Source organism: Polyodon spathula, chromosome 4 (assembly GCF_017654505.1).
Source record: "Polyodon spathula isolate WHYD16114869_AA chromosome 4, ASM1765450v1, whole genome shotgun sequence".
Lineage (NCBI taxonomy): Eukaryota > Metazoa > Chordata > Actinopteri > Acipenseriformes > Polyodontidae > Polyodon > Polyodon spathula.
The window spans coordinates 32,866,407-32,887,194 of NC_054537.1; the positions used below are offsets into that span (position 1 = coordinate 32,866,407).

The 20,788-nt window shown below is 35.0% G+C and overlaps 2 protein-coding genes across 4 annotated transcripts in view; one reads left to right on the forward strand and one right to left on the reverse strand.

The window, feature by feature from the left end:
* Window positions 1-863, forward strand: part of LOC121314434 (BTB/POZ domain-containing protein KCTD1-like) — a 47,610-nt gene extending 46,747 nt beyond the window's left edge. For all 3 annotated transcript variants that reach the window (XM_041247705.1, XM_041247706.1, XM_041247704.1), the window contains one exon: window positions 63-863. In XM_041247705.1, coding sequence (XP_041103639.1) covers window positions 63-221 — 159 coding nt within the window. In that variant the 3' untranslated portion in view covers window positions 222-863. The remainder of the gene's footprint in view (window positions 1-62) is intronic.
* A 12,155-nt stretch (window positions 864-13,018) lies between these two features.
* Window positions 13,019-20,788, reverse strand: part of LOC121314436 (transcription initiation factor TFIID subunit 4-like) — a 57,758-nt gene continuing 49,988 nt past the window's right edge. Inside the window, exon 16 of the mRNA XM_041247707.1 lies at window positions 13,019-13,918. Coding sequence (XP_041103641.1) covers window positions 13,754-13,918 — 165 coding nt within the window. The 3' untranslated portion in view covers window positions 13,019-13,753. The remainder of the gene's footprint in view (window positions 13,919-20,788) is intronic.

Here is a 20,788-nt window from a genome sequence, read left to right on the forward strand (position 1 = left end):
ATTGTAGAGCATGATTAGGTGCATGTATGTGGGGTAAAATGTGTGTGTGTGCTTTGTTGCAGGTTCTGGAGAGGCTGCAGCAGAGAGGTTTCGAGATTGTGGGTTCCTGTGGCGGGGGAGTGGACTCCTCGCAATTTAGCGAATATGTTCTGCGGAGGGAAATCCGGAGGGCGCAGCGTGGCCCCTCTATCATCCGGATAAAACAGGAGCCTCTGGACTAACGGAACAATCATGCTCAGCTCCAAAGAGCATGAAACATTTCCCAAGCATCCAATACTGAACGTAAAGCGGGCTCCTGTCCTCCTTTTTTTCTTTTCTTTTTTGTTATAATTTGCAGACTGATTGAAATAGAACTGCTGAAAACAGGCATTTCTCATCAAACAACATTTGTGGAACATCTCATGAAATTCTGAATCTTCTGAAGTTTTGGAATTAAGAGCTAATCAAGGCATGCCCTTGAATTTATAAATACTCCAGTATTTAAAGGAAAAAAAAAAAAGTTTGTTTTAAAACTTTGATATAAATAAAATTCTAATTGGGCATTTACATAAATCACACTGCAAACATTAGATGTCAATCAGAACATACTGTTGGTATGTGTACACTGCAAATAAATGCATTTTCCATTTTTGACTGCATTGCTTTGGTGTGTTGTGTGACCAGTAAAACACATTGCCAGCAAAATCAAACTTGCTGTGGAAACCTTATCTGGGAAAACTAGGATCTAGGGAAGCAAAGCAGTTTTATATTGTAATTTTACTGGATAAAAAATACATTCTTAATTACAGGTTTTAGACCATAAATAAAATTGATTAGGCTTGTAATACTGAAAAGGGAACTGAATATCTGTGAGAGAGATTTAAGAAGGCTATGTGTGTGTGTGTGTGTGTGTGTGTGTGTGTGTGTATATATATAAAATAAATAAATAACGTATATCTGTATGAAGTACTGTATATGTATTGCAAGGTTTTTCTACTTAGTGCTGAAAGGACATTTCTTGCATACAGTTTGTAACTTCCTTAAAATTGTTGTGGATAACAAAGTAATTATAGTACCTTACCTGACATAGACTAACATTTGATTTCTGTAGTTTTGAAAGAAACATGAGTTTAAACAGTTATTTCCGTTTTAAAACATGATATCTGATACTACAATTGAAGTCTGGTCATTTCATCTGGAGAGTGAAATTTAGAGCCACTTCCTGTCATTAACCCTTATTGACTGACATGCTCTGCAGCCAATAAAATGCTTTAATGTTGAAGACACTGCTGCGGTGAAATGACCTAGAAAGTGAGAGAGTAACAGACTTCCTTGAAGTACGGTAAGCAAGCCAATTTAACAGAGTACCACATCTTTTTAAGTTTGCTGTAAAGTAGGTTTCCTTTAAGACCGGACATTTGACTCTTAGTTGCCAAATGGAAGTGCATGACAGATTGTCGCAGTGCTCAATCCCCTTGGATCTTAAAATTAACCCTTCAACTCCTTTGTGGGAGAATTCTCAGAACACAATGAAGATTCTTTAGATAATGTCAATTTATTTTGTTAGTTGCAACCACTTTAATCCTCAATTAAATAAAATGAAGTGTCCAGGAAGAAGCTGAAGATAATATGGTAATACAGATATAAGTGTATATATTTATGGTTAGTCTAAAGAAAAATAATTTATCAAACAATATATGCAGCACCTGATCAATGTGTAAAGTATTCAAATTTCCAGATTCAAATTTCAGAAGCAGTCTATAGCCACAAAGAGAACTTGTTAATTTGTAAAGCAGAATAATTTGACTTTGGTTTTAATAAACAGTGTTATAAACACAGTTTTAGATGATATTTATTTGTAACTACATTTGTATAAATGCGCTGCGTGGTCTGGGGCTGTGTGTGTGTGTTTTCCCCAGAACATACTTTGATGTTTTTTCTTTGTGTCTTTTCATATAATGTGCCATTTATCCATTTAATTTACTGTACTAAAAATATACAGTTCGACAATGTCAGATAGTGCTAAACACAGTCACTGTTAGTAAGGCACTTTATGGAAAAATAAGTTGGTTTAGAGACCTGCTGTAGTGCTGGAAAAGCTGGACTTGGTTGACCACCAAAGTTTCAATATATTCATTTAACTGAACAGATGTTCTTCAGAAGCAAATTATTTTTTTTTTTTTTTTTTTTTTTTTGGGGGGGGGGGGGTGGTCCAAGGAGGGGGGGGGGTCACTTTTGAAATACCTAATCCACATGTTTTAATATACTGATTTTAGATAGATAGTGAAACGTAAATGCAAAATACTGCTCTCCCAAGTGCAATTGAACAATTAGAATAGTTTTTAAAGACAAAATCCAACTTCAATCACTGGTGCACCTTTAGCCTTGACTGGATAGGAAAACTGTTTACAGAGGTGGGTCTTCCTAGGGATTCCCACTATATTTTGATGGCCTGAGTGTTCTCGTTTTTCATCCAAAATGAAACGGTTTCCTGCATTCCAGTACTGTGGCATTCATTGCATTGAAGTGATTGTAACTAAGAAAAAGTATTCATTAGTTTAATATGCACTTCCAATTGCTATTTTGTTCCCAAATGTGCAGTTTTTAATGAAACATTTTATCATTTAAGCTAACATTATCTGCATATCTGAGACTACTATAGATTACATAAGAAATCTTTTCTCTCACTATGTTTTGCACGGATTTAGCTGTTTCACCTGCACAGTGAAATTGTCCGCACCCCTCAATGCTTTTTTTTTTTTTTTTCTGAAATTCTTTGCAGCCGCTGAGAAGCATTGTCCCCGAAGACACTGCTGAAGTTAAATTACCTAGTAAGAAAAACTGTTCAAAACTAAGTGAACATATAATGTTTATATGTACAGCAAATGGAGGTAGAAGACAGGTAAGATTTGTAGATTCATGTTTTTGTTAGCTACAGCCACTTTACTTATTTATGGTTCAGTCCTTTATTATTAACGTCCTCAGACGTTCCCTTTTTCAAATTCGCAAAGCATCTTTCAAAAAAGCAATCTTTTAATATTTTGTTTGACATGCCTGCTCAATCATGTTTGAATAGCTATAAAGCAATGCTGTGGAAAATGAATGTCCCAGGTAGTGTACATACAAATGAGCTGTCTCTCAATGAACTTGTCTGCAATTTGTGGGATTCATTGAGTATCTGGTTCTGGGAGGTTGGCCCCTTAATTTTTAATCAGGATCAGTGCTAATAAGTATTTAAAATCTTTTTTTTTTTTTTTTTTTTTTATTATGCAGATCATTAGAAGCACATTGATTTTTAGTAAGTTTCACAAAAAGGGAAGGAAATTGTATATTGTATTTTGACAAGTGAACATAGATCCTGTAAAATAAGCACCAGGACGCTTTGTATGAACTTCAAAAATCTGTAGCGGTTATTAATTCTGTAATAGTCACTACATATTCTTAATAAATGAATGCAGATAATTGTGTGCCTTGCTTTGAATGATTCAAAGGTTAGGATTAGAACTGTACAAACATAACAAAAATGGAATAGTAATATTCAACTATTAGAAGGAAAAGATATTTAGGATCTTTTTGGTTCTTGTTTAGTCCTGCTAATACAAACAATGTTAATTTGTCATTTTCTAATAAAAAAAAAAAAAAAAAAAAAAAAAAAAAAAAGTAACTGATACTGCTCAGATACAGTACAATATATATTTGTAAAAGTATGGTTTCATGAGCACATCCTATTCACCTTACTGGAGAAATACACAAACATGTCTCTTCTATTTCAAGACAATGCTTCAGAAGAGTGGAGTTTACAGCCTGCATGGCAGACCCTTTTTGGGGTGCCCTCCACTCCTGTACACCCATTAACGCGCAGAAACAATACAAAGCAAACAAGAACAGACGTGTACTATAGTATGTACATAATATATTCCAATTATCAAAAGAAGTGTAGTGAAAACACTGATTTAAAATCCAATAGGATTACCCAAACAAAATCCAGATAAGTTATCACATTTTGAAATTATAAACCCAGAATAAAATGGCCCAGATGATATGTACTTATTCAGTATATCCAACACTATTTTCAGAAAGAACTCGCCAAAATATATTTTAAAGCGGTAAAAAACTTGCCATACAAATTCTACAACCTCCATCCCTCCCAAAGAGCAACTTATAATACCCGATTTAGTAAATCCTTGCATGTGCTACAAAAATTAGCATTTTAACCCCATTTTCTAATTTGCCGTTTTTCAAATCCATGTCTGTAAACATGGTGATTGCCTTATTTCAGTCTACAATTGAATTGATGCAACTCTGACCCAAGCCAAAACATCCCTTATTGAATCCGTGCCAGAAAGCATTTTCTTTATTTTTAAAGCTTTTCAAATAGATACATTTTCGATGCCACCCTACATGGGGTAAGCACCAGTTTACTACCCTGCAGTATGTATCTGGGACATATCTTACCAGCCTAACCAAACAATGGTCATGAATGCTTTAATATTACAGGATGAGGCCTGGATGAACTTATACTGTACTTTTATAACCTCTATAACAGCACTATAGTTTTGATTTCATCCTTAGTCTGCTCTTGGCTTTAATTTACACTTATTTTTCTGAGCTCAAATACTGTAATACAAGATTTTAATAAGTTGCAAGGTATTGCCTTCCATTTCTAATTTTACTGATATTTATTCAAAATACAATTTGAAAATGTTAACATACAATTGATTGTCCACTGCTGTGTGCGTTTTAAAGAAACAGTTTTTTGGAATTAAAAAAAAAAATCAAATAAAAAAAAAAAAATTATAATATCAAAGAAAGATGGAACACATGTCACAACAATTAAGACTGAAACCCAAAGTGTGTGTTGATTTAAATGTTTATCACTTTTGTCAATGTTTTTGGGATTTACATCTGTATTTCAAATTGTTCACATACACTGTATCAAGAAAATGAAATGAAAACACATCATATGTTTAGTAAAATACTTTACAGTCTAGGATTTCTATTTTAAACAAGCCGAATAATGTAATTATCTAAAAGCTGAAGAGTCCGTTAGGAGTTTTTGAGATCACTGAAGCTTGGAAGCACTTTGAAGCTAGTTTGCTGAATGTATTAAAGTCGAACCATCCCTACACCAGAGCCAGGACATTGAGTCCCGACAGGGGATCTTGCTCATGATGAGTATTGCAGTTCTACATCCATGTTGAGGAGGAAGATTTGCTCCCCAATGGCTAGGAAATTGGAAATGTGTACATATATCCATCTTATAATTGAAGTAAGAATGATCCTTCACTGCATGTATTAAACAATCATTTTGAAGTAGATCATTAAAATATTTTTTCTGTGGTACACTTTGTATCACGCTGCTTGCCATCTTATACTGTTACATGTTTTCCCACTCTATCAATGTGCAGTTTTGGTATCAGCAACATTTATTATTCAGTGTTAAAATATGTTGGAAGTCTGACACCATCTATGTGAAAAGATATGAATTAATACAATAAAATAGTTTTTTGTTGTTAAGTGCTACATGTTTTTCTTCAATGTAAATAAGGAGAGAGTAATGAGAGCAATTGCTTCAAATGACATTTTATATATTTAACTGGCCCTTTTCATTTGTGTGATGTTTGCGATCATTTGAATTGGTTCTTAGTGCTGTGATAAAAGTTTTTCTTTTCATTTTTTAATAAAGCTTTGAGCTGACTGTGTGTTTTGCTTTTTTTTTATTTTACCAGGATTCAATTGAGATTAAAAATCTTTTTAACGAGTAAGACCTAGACAAGTAGATGACCAAATTAACATCAACGCATGAATTGTTAAACAAGAACCACTTTCTGTTGTAGAGAGTTATAAATGATGTGCTTAAAAGCATGTAAAGATACCATGTTACTGAGTTTCGCTATATCAGTAGATGGTTCCAGCACCAGAGCTAGTTAAACCAGTGCACAGCTGTGAATCCATTGCTTCAGGGGTGTTCACAGGTGCGCTAAACCTAACTGCTATCAAAAATATTGGCATTGTTTGAGGAAAGTATTTTTGGGTTAACAGTTTTAGTCTATAATATTCAGACCTCAAGGACGTAGAGATGTCCTACTGTATTTGACATAGACAGATGAATCGGTCACAGTCCATAAAACATGATACAGTAAACTTTAAGAAACAAAGAAGGAAAATGATCCTGCTCATTTGTAATCTCCTTTAGTGTCTGAATGATTGCCTTTCACACAAAATTTCAGAGTAATCAAAGATGTTACTTCTCCCTGTAGTTACTCCTCATGGTTTTGTTCACGGCTGTTCTCATTAACTGAACCTGTGGTTTTGAGCAGCATTTTCACATAATTATTAATTAAAGACTTATCAGAACATTCTTCCCTTTTGGTCATGCTTCTCTCAACCTCAACATAAGGCATAAGTTATATGGGTCAATTGCAGAGCACCTGTGATTTAGTCCTTCAAGCTTACATGAAGACTTACTTCGGGACTAAAAAGCCTGATCAAGATCAGTCCTAATTGCAACATACTAGTTAAAAGATAATTAGGCCCTGTCTACGCTATGCCTTTAAACCGTCTTACAAGTGCTAAATACGGTTAGCGTCCACAGTACACAGTGTTTAATACCGTACTTGAGAACCGGTGTCCTGGGGAAGAAGCAGGCTGGTGAATCGCCGTCTATAATTTAAAGGTGAGGTTGCATTGTTTCTATGGTTTACACCTACTAGTACTACTTCTGGGGAATTAGTAGATCGAGCCCAGGGAATAAGCTGATCAGATATATTAGCTAAAAATAAATCATTTAAAATGAACTTTAGAATTTATGTCTGTTTGTTTAACAAACATTATAGAAACTCAGATATTTTTGTTACATATTTAACGTGTAAGCAGTACTGAAAGGATAGGTATGCAAGCGACTATCAAAAAGTTAAAGCATGATTTTCAGTCTTGGACAAAATTGAGCTCCATGCTGCGGTTACTAACTTTGGCCACGATGCACAGCAATTACTGATGCACTTGTATTATTATTATTATTATTATTATTATTATTATTATTATTATTATTAATTATGCGCTTTGTTCTTTCATTTATTTTTACAGACAGCACTCGTTTTTATTTTCCATCCTAGGTACACAGGCTGCATGACAAAACTTGTGTTCCTATTCAAACAAAAAAAAAAAAAAAAAAACTAAACGTGTTTGCTAATTTAGCTATCGTGTTTGATGTGTTGTTTTGTTTTATTCTTGTTTTCTAACTAGGATGTTAACATTTTGTCTTTGTAAACTGTGAGAGTTAACGCTAGGCCTACTGACAAAATAATAATAGACCTTGCAATACTACAATAATAATGTATGATTGTATTTCATTAGCATATATTATTAAAACATTTTAATTTTGATTAAAGACTGACAGCATTTTGATGTGTAAAACCTTTTTAATATACAGTAAATAAATTTTTGCGATCACACATCAACTACATCTGATTAACAATTACAGTTTTACAGCAGAAAAAAGCTGACAATCATTTAACACTAGGCCTGGTATAAAGAGAGATGCAAGTTGCTGTATAACTGAACACTGCATCATCGCACAAGTATTTTACAGACTGAACATAAATAAATAAATAAGAAAGTGGTGTGTGAACACATTACCATACGATCTGACAAATAAAACGACCAGATAGAAAATGTTGATTTATATCTTTAACCTCCCCTTTAATCAAACCGCTGCCTTGTCTTCCTTTTGCCTTACTGTGCTTGTGTGATCCACCTTGTCCCTGGTCTACTAAGTTTCAAGTCTGGTTCTAAAGTAGATCCCATCAGGTAGTGCAGTTTGTCAGAAGTGTGGACACTGTAATACCAAACTACATTTTTTGTGAATCCTTCAATATCCTGAAATGTTTTCCGATATGTTTTGGTGTGTGTACATTACAAATACACTACTCGGAACAGGCACCTGAAGGAGTTGATAACAACCATCACTAATTCATCCATCCATTATCATTAACCGCGTAATCCTTTACAGGGTCGCGGTGAGCCGGAGCCTAACCCGGTAGACACAGGGCGCAAGGCGGGACAACACCCTAGACTGGATGTCAGTCTATCGCAGTGCACCACACACACAGAGCAATTTAGAGTGACCAATCAAACTGAACAGCATGTCTTTGGACTGTTGGAGGAAACCGGAGTACCTGGAGAAAACCCACGCGAAGACAGAATCCTAGGCCGGAGTCGATCCCAGGAACCTGGTGCTGTGAGGGCTTAGGGGAACTTCAGGTTTTTTACCAGTGACAAATGCATGGTCCCTCTTAACACTCATTTGTTATGACCTACTGGAGTATTCTTAAATATACAAATGTGTGACACAAATACTAATCGCACTTGTCTGTACTGATGGTGACAAGAAAAATATTTTCTAGTATCAATGCATACATTATAGAATAAACAAAATCATTTTTTAAATTCTGGGATATTGATTTGTAGTCACACATTTAATGAGAAACTATCTGTGATAAGACAAGGGTTAATAAAAAGTGGAGGACAGACATAGTTGTAGGCGATATTGGATACACTAGAAGGTTTTCAACAAAACCATAAATACATTATTGGTCAGACCTGTCTACCTCAGGCAAATTATGCTGTGTTTTCCCCCCAGGCAGACATCATTTATGTTAAACTATTCACTTGCCTGTGGCTAAAGCATAGGCTTTGTCGACTGCAATACCTCATCTATTCAAGCTCAGGAATGGGGATAAAATAGGTGAGTTCAATTTTAAAATGCTGGATGTAATTTGAAACTACTCATAGATAAAAAAAGAACAAAATATCAATGGTTTCTTAGCCAAATTATAAATAGCTTTATTTATACCACAATAGACTATGCTGGAGACATATGAATACTATTACAGAATTTACCTTCCCAGTAGTCTGGAATAACTGTGCATGTGAAATTCCTCTAAAATATGCTATTACTCATGAAGTCTCTGTATATCATACATTATATATTGTGTATGGTTTTAAAGTTAGGGCTTTGATAATTCTGGAAAGAATCAATTTAATAAGGACTGTTTACTGTCTCATAGTAACTGGCACATTATTTAATGAGACATTAGGTACTATAAAACAACAAGAAGACAATCTGCTCTTTTCACAGATTGACGGCATTACAAAAAACAAGACGGCACAGGAAGACAAACATAGGATTAAGCCCTTATGACAACACCAGGTAGCAAGCCATAATGCTGTTTTTGACAGTCTATTTATTGTTTCTGACAGCTGTAACAAAGATGGCCTCTTGTTCATGTTTTTTTGCTGTTATGGGAATGTAAATGCTCTTCTTCCAGTGTGTTGGATCAGCTAATATACAGATAAAGGAGTTAAATGAAGGTCAACAAAACACATTACGTTAAACTACTTTAAAGATCAACCTGTTCACGTATATCCAAGGCGTGGCAATACATAAATGTGTTTAGAGTGGTAGGTAATAATTTTGAACCTATACATCTTTATTGTACACCCTTTCATGTAAAAAAAACAATATGCAGATTTTTTGCTTTGACAGTTATTGCTTTGTCGAGTAAGAGAGGCCCAAAAATCACAGTTCAAATGGAAATAATAGTTTATACCATAAGAGATTGAGAACACAATTATGAAAGCATTCTTGTTTGATAATAGATTAGGCTCCAAACCTCCTCAACACTCCTCATTGGAATATTACCTCCACCCTCCCAATGCCCTGTGGCAAAATGCTATGCTGAGAGAATGTAGGATCGCTCTGCTGATCCTAATGCGCCGTACCTATTTATATCTACATTGAGAAGTTAATTATTCCCAGGGCTTCAAGCCACCAGTCCCCAGGCACTATTGCGGACCACTTAAAGAATAGCAGGAGCTAAACTGAGGGCTACTTTAGTTATAGTGTCCGCTGTTTGACATTGAGAAGCTATTCAAGTAAGTAAGTAAAAAAAAAAAAAAAAGGGGTTATTCATTTAAGCTTGCCTGTCTAGCATTTCTTTGATTGCCATCAGAACAAGTTAAATTATAATCATTTTTATTGGAGGAACTATTCAATCAAGAATAATTAAATGCATGTTACACAGTAGGTACCAATCTATTAACTAGCATGCTACAAAATGAGTCTCAAACAGTTTAGAAATTAAATTCTTTGGTACAAATCTGGAACAAAAACTGGTATTAACCCTTTCCTGCCCATATCTGACATTCAGAGAACAAGCATTAGGGATGGGAACAAACCCAGGGTAGTAAAGGCTCAAATACAGAGCCTCAAAACTAAAAAGAGATTTACAAAAAGCTATTACCAACTATTATCCTTATATACAATCAGTCAATAAAAGTAAATGTAGTTTCTAAAACACCATAGATGTTTTATTCAGTGCTACCTCTTTACTTCATTGATAATTCACCAATCCAGTTAAGGTCATCCACATGCTGACAGAAAAGTAAGTGAGGAGGTACTATTCTTTATACGAATTCAGTTTTCAACTATCACTAGTTTATCACTATTTGAACTCACATATACGCACAATAATTTTGTCATGAATACTTGAATTGAAATAAATTACAAAAAATGTTTTCCATTATTAAAAAGTGGTTCAAACTTACTAAATATTTGTCCTTAGTCTGTTACCTTATACTTTGTTGTGTGTGTGTGTGTGTGTGTGTGTGTGTGTGTGTGTGTGTGTGTGTGTATATATATATATATATATATATATATATATATATATATATATATATATACACACACACACACACACACACACACACAAATGTCTCTATGGAGTTAAAAAATAGTTAATAGCAATGACAAATCAACCATGTACACTTTGCACGAGAGATGAAGTTGGTCGCACACTCAAAAACCTCTTTAAGACTTGACTGCTAGAGGTCAAGCATTGAGCAAAGTCTACATGGTTGATTCATTGCTGTTAACTATTCTATTAACTCTTATGGTCGGCACCTCGTTTTGGAACATGCAAGATTTATCACTGTTTATTTTGGACTCAATTGAACATGCTCAGGACATGCTAAAGGGCAATAGCAGCTGATTTGGTGGGTGTGTACAGGCGTGGTCTAAGTGTTATGGCGCCCTGTGGCAGACTTAGAAGGTACTGATCATGTACAAACACACAGGAAGAGCACTTTGCATGACTTATAATTTCCACAATCTGCAAATCTTTGATTGGAGTGGGGCTTTGAATTTATAAACCTTTTTATTATTATTATTATTATTATTATTATTATTATTATTATTATTATTATGCATACTTTTCCAAAGGATAAACTGTATATTAGTGACAAAAATCAGCCATTCAATAACTGGTACAGTATGATACTCCTTATTAAAAATCTTGATCCCTAGAAACAGTTGAGTGGTATATGTATAGCAGGTGTCAGATAAGTAAAAATATACAACACTATGTAAAAATATACGAACTGTCATGTAGATTACAGTAATGTTTTTTTTTTTTTTTTTAAACAGTATATAAAATCATTTTAACCCATGTCAAGTATATTTTACAAACTTTGACAAGCTTTAACAAAAAAAAAAAAATGTTGGTTTCTTTTAAGATAGATATAGCATCTTCCTGCAGCCTAAGACAAGATTATTGTTTGTAAAGATATTGTATTCTGCATTACATTTTGGCTATTGTAAGAATTTAAAGTTTAACAAACAATACTTCAAAAATACAAAACTAGTGGCTCCAATAAAGCTGCATTTCACAATGTCACACTTACAACAGTGCAAAGAAGTATTTTAATTATCCTGTATTGACACAGACAGAAAACAAATTTATGTGAGAATACTTAATGAAACAGATTCTGCCACACCAGGGAGCATTACAGAACCAAATCCAAAATTTATGAACAACGTCAACAAATAATATTTTGAGCATTTACAATACAGAACAAATAAACAGTATTTTACATCTTTGGCATTGCCATAGCAGGTAGTACCTTACCTCAGAAGACGATGGAATTCATACCAAAATCGAAGAAAAAAAGAAAACGATCACTAGAACTTTTTTTTTTTCAATAATGATGGCAAAATGTCTTCATAATGGATAGTTTACTGCTAGTTCGGCAAGAAACAATAGCACTCTTTAGTCAACACAATTGGCCTATGACCAAGTCAAGTTTTTGGTCCAGCGAGGAAAGAAGGCAGGAGATGGTGTGCCTCACGGTACTTCAGCGCCCACTACTGGTGAGGACCAAGCTGGGTCCTTGCCCCCAGGGTTCAGTAGTTTGGTAACATCTGGGGTTTAGTTTTGACGAGTGAGAAAAGGTGATATGCGTGGAAGTGGAAATCAAGGCAGCCTGCCAATTGATCAGTGGGTTGCAGAGGTGAAGGAGAGATTCAAATTGGGCATATGAAGTTGGGTAAAACTGAAGAATAAAATAAAATCTGAAATACTTCTCTCAATAGGATTTAATAAGCCCTGCAGTACACTGCATAATAATAAAATGTTATCCTTTATAGAGAGGATGGCCCATTCATATGACTCGTATATTGAAAAAATAAATAAAAAAATAAATAAATCATCAAAAAACCTATATCAGAACTTTTGAGGTTTACATATTCTCCAGTAAATGTATTTAATATGTAAGGTTCTACAGTGATTACACCGTGTAACAATTTTTTATTTATTTATTTTTTTGTTCCTGGGTAGTAAGTGTTATTTCCTAATTGCTTATGCCTCAAAAGTATAGAAAATGGCTATTATTCCCCACAAACTTTGCTTTTGTGACCAGGACAGTGATATTTTACAGTATAATCATAAATCTCGAAAAACTACTCACTTCTAAATCTTTTTTAGTCATTTTTGTATTACTTTAGTATAAATACATGTTAATTTGGACTTTATGTGAACGAAGAGACACACATTTGCCTGTTTTCCCAGTAAGTGATATTTTGAAATATCACTGTCCTGGTCACAAAAGCAAAGTTTGTGGGGAATAATAGCCACTTTCTATACTTTTGAGGCATAAGCAATTAGGAAATAAAACTTACTACCCAGGAACAAAAATTGTGTTACATAGTGTTATAGTAGAATTAATAGCAGAATTTGATTTATTTTTAAGACTAAACATACACACACAGAAATGTCATCCACTCCTGGTCATTCTAGTGGTTGGATCATCTCAGTGGCAGATCTTCCAAAGCCTCAAACAGCCTGTGTAATTCTGTAGGTTTGGTTAAGACCATTCATAGAACCTGAAATATGTATGTCTTTTCTAAACAAAACCACAGAGCCCATTTTCACTGGACTAACACAGTAAGGCACAGACTTGAATGACCTCTCTTGAAAGTCAAGGCCATACTATTTTTATTTTAAGGGAATAGTATAATGGATCAAAATATATATGGTCAATACAAACAACACTAAAATTCCTCTATTTCTTTTTTTAAACTTTTCTAGTTTTTCTAAGCCACCCTAAATGGCATCTCCAAATGAACCTTCTACAATGTGATGTACTTCCAAATGCATTTAGAACAAATTAGTTTAAATCTGCTTATATCTACTAATTTGACTGAAAAAAAAAACATCTGATGAAAATAATAAAATGAAAATGTAAAACTAGAAGAAAACGCACTACAATAAATGGAGCACAGGCATCCCTTCGCAATACAGATTTATATTAAAAGAAACAAAAACTGATTGTAAACTAGATACAATGTTCCACAAATAGAATGTTTTCTGAAATATTTCAGAATAGTGCAATAAAGGATTTCAGCTTCACAAATTGTCCAAAATACTGAAGTGAATAACTATTTGAGGAAGGCACGATACAAGGTGATTGATTGCCTCATGGCTTGCTCTTGTTCCATGCAGAAGATGAGGTCCTTGAGACTGGCACGTGTTGTCCTTAGACGGGAGAACTGCTTTGGAATCACTGACTGAGAGGCACCCGTAACATCTCCATTGCCAACTGTCTATAGAAAGAGAAAAAAAAAATCAGCACTACATGTATAAAAGCTATATCTGTCTCTTTGTATTAAACATGAAAATGCAATGAAGCAAAATGTAACTGAACAGAAAACACACTGGACAAGAGCAACAACTTTTGTGCTCCAATGCAAAGTTCACAGTTTGAATATAAAGGAAAACACTTCTGTACATTTTTTTTTTTTTAACTATTACAAATAAAATGTGACTAAAGGTACTTGCATGCAACCAGTATGTTTTGTGCTACTGCAGTTTGATAATAATTTCCGTGTACACTACAAGAGGCGGCTGTGGCCCATATACTCCTGCAGCAGTTGTCTTCACCTCAACACTACTTTATAAACAGAAGGGCAGCAGCTGTCAGAAAAAAAAGAATCCCTAACCTGACTTTGTAATAAGCTAACCACATCTCCATTTTAAACATGCTTCTACATCTATATTGTATTACACAGTGCCACCTCCTCCAAGTCACTTCAAGGTCTATTGTACATTTGAAGAAGCAAAGGCTCTCGATGTGGGCACTGAAAAGGTTACAAACAGCCATACTATTTTCCCTGCCCAGCCCTGTCAGTTATATTATATAGTAGAGCTGACAGACCCATAACCCTGAGGCCACAGCTACCCCTTTTAGAGTCTGTTAACAGCACTTGTACTAAAAAACATGACATATATGTACAGTACTTAAACACAGCTATGGCAAAAATACAGTTGAAAGATCCACACTTCCGAACTTATGTGCCCGAAGTTAATGCATTTGCCAACTCTTCTTTCCTATAATCTCCCCACAACCACACTTCCACATATTTAAGCCCTGCCTTCAGCCTTTTGGAGATTGCATATTTTAGCTTAAAGCACAAAAAAGTTTTGGCACAAATGCTGCAAGGCCATGTGGGTAATATTTTTTCAAAGTCTTTGGGTAATAACTGCAGTTTATATAGGCAACAAGTGTGCTTTATTTCCATACCTAAAAGCCTCAAGGACACACAAGTAAATAAAACAAGAATTAAAACCTAATTAAAACTGACTAGAAAACGATTTAGTACCGTCGGCCAATCAGCTTCCAGTTCTAGAGGGCACTAACAGACAGTAGATGCCCACTGGTACGTTTCAGCACCAACTGTAAATCAAATTTTAAATCAATCCGCTCAAGTGCTGGCTTTCTTTTTGATTTTGTGTATCTTTTAAACGTAGTTCACATCTATTTGACAAGAAATACTAAACAAAGACACAATTGGTCCAAATTAATTTATTAATCACCAAAATCAGCCAATCAATACTTTGTATTGACGAAAGCAACCAATCCTGTAAGTTACCTGCAGAGCTGGTACTGTCCAGAGCCAATCACAGACTTTCAGCTTGACTGGAGTCACAGACAGGGGAGAGAGAGAGAGAGAGAGAGAGAGAGAGAGAGAGAGAGAGAGAGAGAGAGAGAGAGAGAGAGAGAGAGAGAGAGAGAGAGAGAGAGAGAGAGAGAGAGAGAGAGAGAGAGAGAGAGAGAGAGAGAGAGAGGAGAGAGAGAGAGAGAGAGAGAGAGAGAGAGGTAGAAACATGGAGTTTGGAGGCATTTTAGAGTGGTATTTAATGAGAGATTGTGCTGGTAGTTCAGACTCCACCATCCACAAACTGTTCAGTAATTGCTCAATTTATTCAGGCAACCCTAACAAGTTAATAAAAAAAATGATTTACTAAATAAAAATGTATCGCTATTCACTTTATGTGTGCCATCCTTGTTTTTGTTTTTTTATTTTTAAATGTTTGGGATTATTTTCTAAGGACGTCTTTACTCTGCGGAAAGGTACCCGACGAATCAGTACAAGTTAAAGGAAAATCTAGGTTTTAAGGTGTTTTTTTTTTCAGGACGCAAGACTCCCATTGCGGTCAATTATCACACGGTAGAGCCTTCGACGGCAGGCACTATCGCTTAAATATTACAATTTACATGTACCCATTTCCTTTACTGCTTTAAAACAACATTCTGTCAATATTTTGACAGTACTGTCAGGAAACACGTATATCCCTTCCGATTTCATCATCTAAAAATGTTGTCACTTACAGTAAACCCTTTTGTACAAAGTTGGATCTGCCATTGAACTCCTAAAATTATATTCTGTAAGTGAAAGATTGAGCACTTGCTAATATAATTAAAGACAACAGCTCCAAGGAGTGTAAGTCTAAAATAGAGACCACACGTGTTTGAATGCACTATATCCAGTATGATGCTAAAACTAGATACATTTCTTACTAACCAAGTATGCCATCTTGACGTCAACTTACTTTGCTTGAGAGAAGGTCTAATCAACCTTCAGTATTCTGAATGTATTCCCATCACGTCAGCAGTATTTTCACAATAAGGTATTCAGCATATCGAATAAAAGTATTCAGAAAGGCATACGTAATATGGATCTACCTAGTGGAATATCGGTTCATGCAAACTCCATGTTCCAAATACTTACCTTTCTCTATCACTGCGCGTGTGGGAGACCATAGTCTCTGCAGTTAGGGATTAAGTCATTTGTTAACTTGACTCTGTATTGTTAGGGACCAAGTGCCCCACAAATGACAGTACATCTGGGCCACGCTGCACTGTGTGTTACTGCTGGCAAGAAGAACAGATTATGTAAGCATGTAAATACATACCCGCTAGGGTGATGACCTGTCCCTAGTTGGGCAGGACAGTCCCAAAATGTAAAGATCAAGTCCCGGTCCCGGGCTTAATGACTCCGGGACGGCATTTATCCCGAATTCCTAGACACAGTGCAACCTTACAGTTTAGGGCCACAGTCAAACCATAGCATATCTGTTTATAGTGCATCATAGCAGCGTCCCTGTCGCATTATTTTGCAATGCCATACAATCGCTCGCTCGCCAGTTAAAACAATAAAAAAAATGTATATATTTTATAAATATACCCCAGCGGAAAAACATGTGAAGTTTAAAACTTTAGAATACAAATTACAATATACAGAATTTAAACTTGTTTATATCAGGTATTAGGTATTACATTTTTATGCTAGGTTATTTATTTAATTTATATAACGCTCTTTATACAAAAGTATCGCAAAGCACTGTACTGTACACAGCAGGACAAAAACAACTACCACAATACATTTGTATAGGATGTCACACATACAACTACCAGAGTCAAACCATTTAAATAACCAATTTAAATAACAGCATACATATAATACAAAAGCAGCAGTTTTAAAGTTACATTAAAATAAGATAAGATAAGAAAGCCATTTTATAAAAGTGTATTTTTAGTTTTGACTTAAACTATAACGGTTCCAGCTTCCCTGACAAACGAAGGCAGAGCATTCCACAATTTAGGAGCTCTACAAGAAAAAGCCCTACCTCCCGTGTTGCTTTGTTGACCCTAGGAATAACCAGCAGCCCCACATCCTGTGATCTCAGAGTGCGGTTTAAAAGATAAGGGGTCAGCAACTCCTGCAAATAACTAGGTGCTAATCCATTCAGGGCCTTGTAAATTAATAGCAAAATCTTAAAATCAATTCTATACTGCACAGGGAGCCAGTGTAAAGAGGCCAAAACAAGGGTAATATGTTCACTTTTTCTGTTTTTAGTTATAATTCTAGCAGCAGTATTCTGAACAAGTTGCAAGAGTGATACCACACGTTTTGGGACACCAGTAAAAAAGTGCATTACAATAATCAATTCTAGGTGAAACAAAGGCATGAATTATTCTCTCAGCATCAGATACAGAAATAATTGGTCTAAGTTATATTTCTCAAATGGTGAAAAGATACTTTAGTAGCTTCCGTAATGAGTCTCAAATGAGAGATCAGGATCAAAGATCCCCCAAACTAAAAATATTTGTTTTCTTTTGAATATTCATAAACCGATTTACATTTTCTCCCCATTCCTCCACTAAAAATATTCTATTTTCATGTAATATTTCATTAAATTTTTGATCAAGCTAGTAGTTACTACGCTCAGTAATTGCCACAATAATCAGACTTTGATTGGCCAGCATAATCAGGTGACAATGTGTTTATTAAGCGACAGAGAACCACGCTTGAACGTTATTTGATCCTCTGACGTCTGAACATCTACTGTATCCTAGGATACAGTGTAGGGCTGCTTATTACAATGCTGGAGTCAAAATAAAAACAGCATTTTAATCAAAATATTGTGTACTTCTTAGAAAACAGTACTGGAAAAATATTTAATAGACAAAAATCGTGTTTAAACCAGTAAAAGCTGATGTTTTAATATTAAATTCCACTTGCATGTAAACACTGATCTGACTGAGCCTTCTGTAATCTCAGGGTTGTCATATTCTCATATGTAATTCATTTATCCATAATAGGCACTAACAGTCAATGAATCAAATAATCAAAATCACTCAATGGATACAAAATATACAACTAAATTAGTTAATCCCACTTGCAGATAACTGGATTGTGTTACACATTCACAGACAGAAAAAATACACCCAATTATACTTTAGTTATAACAAAAATTATAAATGTTATACATCTCACAAAACCTATATTATTAATCAATTTACCCTACAGTAAATACCTACAACAAAGATTTGTGTGTGTGTATAGTGTATATATATATATATATATTTTGTGTAGATTAATAAAAAAAAATGTTAGCACTAAAATGTACTGCATCATGTCTAACTGTGCCATTGATTTTAAATATATGTGCTGTAAATCTAAAGTAAGATTATAAAACAGCTTGGTGTCCAGCATCTTTCAGATTGGATACCTTGCACTCTACATAGAAGCATATGGTATTAAACTAATAAAATGGCATTTTCATAAAACATTTCATTAGCAATAAAGCACTCAGAGGGGTATCCAGAGATAAGAACATCCCAAAGGAGGTTAGAGTCACTTATCTATGCCTCGTGCCTCATTACACCCTTAAGGGCTTGGTTATCCCAGGATATCCCACACCATGCCTGCCCTGTTCCTTAAAATTGCCTGCAGACAGGAATACAGAAATATAGTCTTCACTCACGAGTTATCAGTCTTTCCCTGCTGGTGGGTAAAAATCTGATATCTCAATCCGATGCATTTTTTTTCATGCTTGCTTTCTAGTTATCTTCCTGGTTGGATAAAAATTCCATTGTTTGATAGCTCAAAGTAGTTTAATAAATAGTTTTTTACACATACAACGATATGAGGCAACTTATTTCCCTGACTGAATAAGGCTCTGTTATATATTACGAGAGCCAGATAACCAAGAAAAACCTCAACCCCCTACAGAGACTCTTATGAGTAGTACAGTGAAAAGGGCACTGCTGTCCTAATGCTACACAGGTCACAGTTCAAAGCAGTCACATGACAGCCCTGGAGGAGCTAGGGAGAAGACTGCTCCGCAGCGCAGCTGCCAGCTCAGGGTTGAAAAGGAGGTCAATTCAACAGGATCCAATGAAAGGGCCCAAGGCAATGTTCTAAATGAAACAGAAACCCCAGGGAATTCACAGTAACCCAACAGCGACGTCCTCTATAATTCTCAGAAACTTGAGGGAGGTGAAAGTGTGCTTTTTATGTAGTCATTAGCCTAGGAACCTTTATATATATATATATAAAAAAAAAAAAAAAAAAAGCTCAGGAAAAGAAAAATCCCCCCGAGCGGTGTTTAGCACTAAAATCCTTCACCTTCATCTTGCAAAAAAAAAAAAAAAAAAAAAACACACTTCTATCTACTCCTCCCCTCTCTCTATCGTCAAGAACTACTGCTTTTAATGGAGAATTTTCATGAATTGTCAAAAGAAGCTGATGGCTGATATAAAACTAGCAAATTCACTTTTTTGATTTTTTTTTTTTTTCCCATAAAAAAAAAGCGCCAGGTTTTCAAAATGGTAAAACGCAGACGTATGCAAGTAAAAGTGAAACAGCTCATTAAACAAAAAATAAAAAGTGAAAACCCTCAGGGCAGAAATCTCATTAACAGGTTTCAATTTGATATTTCGGTATGTTTATTCGGAGTGCTTAAAAAAAGTGTTCAGTTAAAACTTTTACCTTATTGTTACTTTAACCAAAGCACAGAGAACTCTGGGTATACTGGTGCAGCTGTTCTTCTGTATGCATCTTTCACACCACACATAATATAAAAATATATTTAAAAACAGCAAAACATACATACTGTGGGCACTTACAATATAAAAATAAAAATCACAAAAGTGGCCTACAAGGTCATTTACCATGTTTACAATGAAGCTGAGAGCTCAGTATGCTGCAATGAACCACATGATTATTATTATTATTATTTTTTTTTTTTTGCACAGAACATGTATGAGAAAATCTTGACACACAATTCAAAATGATAGTAACAAAGGACCAATCAGATATTCTACTTGTAGTTTGTACACAATGGCCCGAATTCTAATTTATATGCACAGAGTTATTACACTTGGCGGTCAGCATATCCTTTTCAAGGTAATATTTGATTAATGGGCTTTGTTTTAAGTTTGGAACTTTACCTTTTTGCAGCATTGAAGCAGTGTGAGTACCACAGTTGGGAACACTGGGCTCAATATGGCACTGGCAATACCAGCCTTTAATTTGTTTTACATTTAAAAAAACACCAGAAATACTCATTCAATTCACAGTGTCTGTATTAAAGATCTTGTCCATATAAGCAGATGCATAAAGACTTTGGGGTAGATGTACTAAAGTGTTGCGTCTGTCGCAATTGTTGCAAACCACATGCAAACCAGTCATTAGTGTAGTGTGAAATGTACTAGACAAACGCAAAGCTGTTAGCATCATTTTAATGAAAGCTTTGCAGCCACAGTTCTTATTTGCCCTTTAACCTTAAATGAATATGTAATTCTGGGCATTCCTGCAGAAATTCGCAAAAACATGGTGGAGATGAGA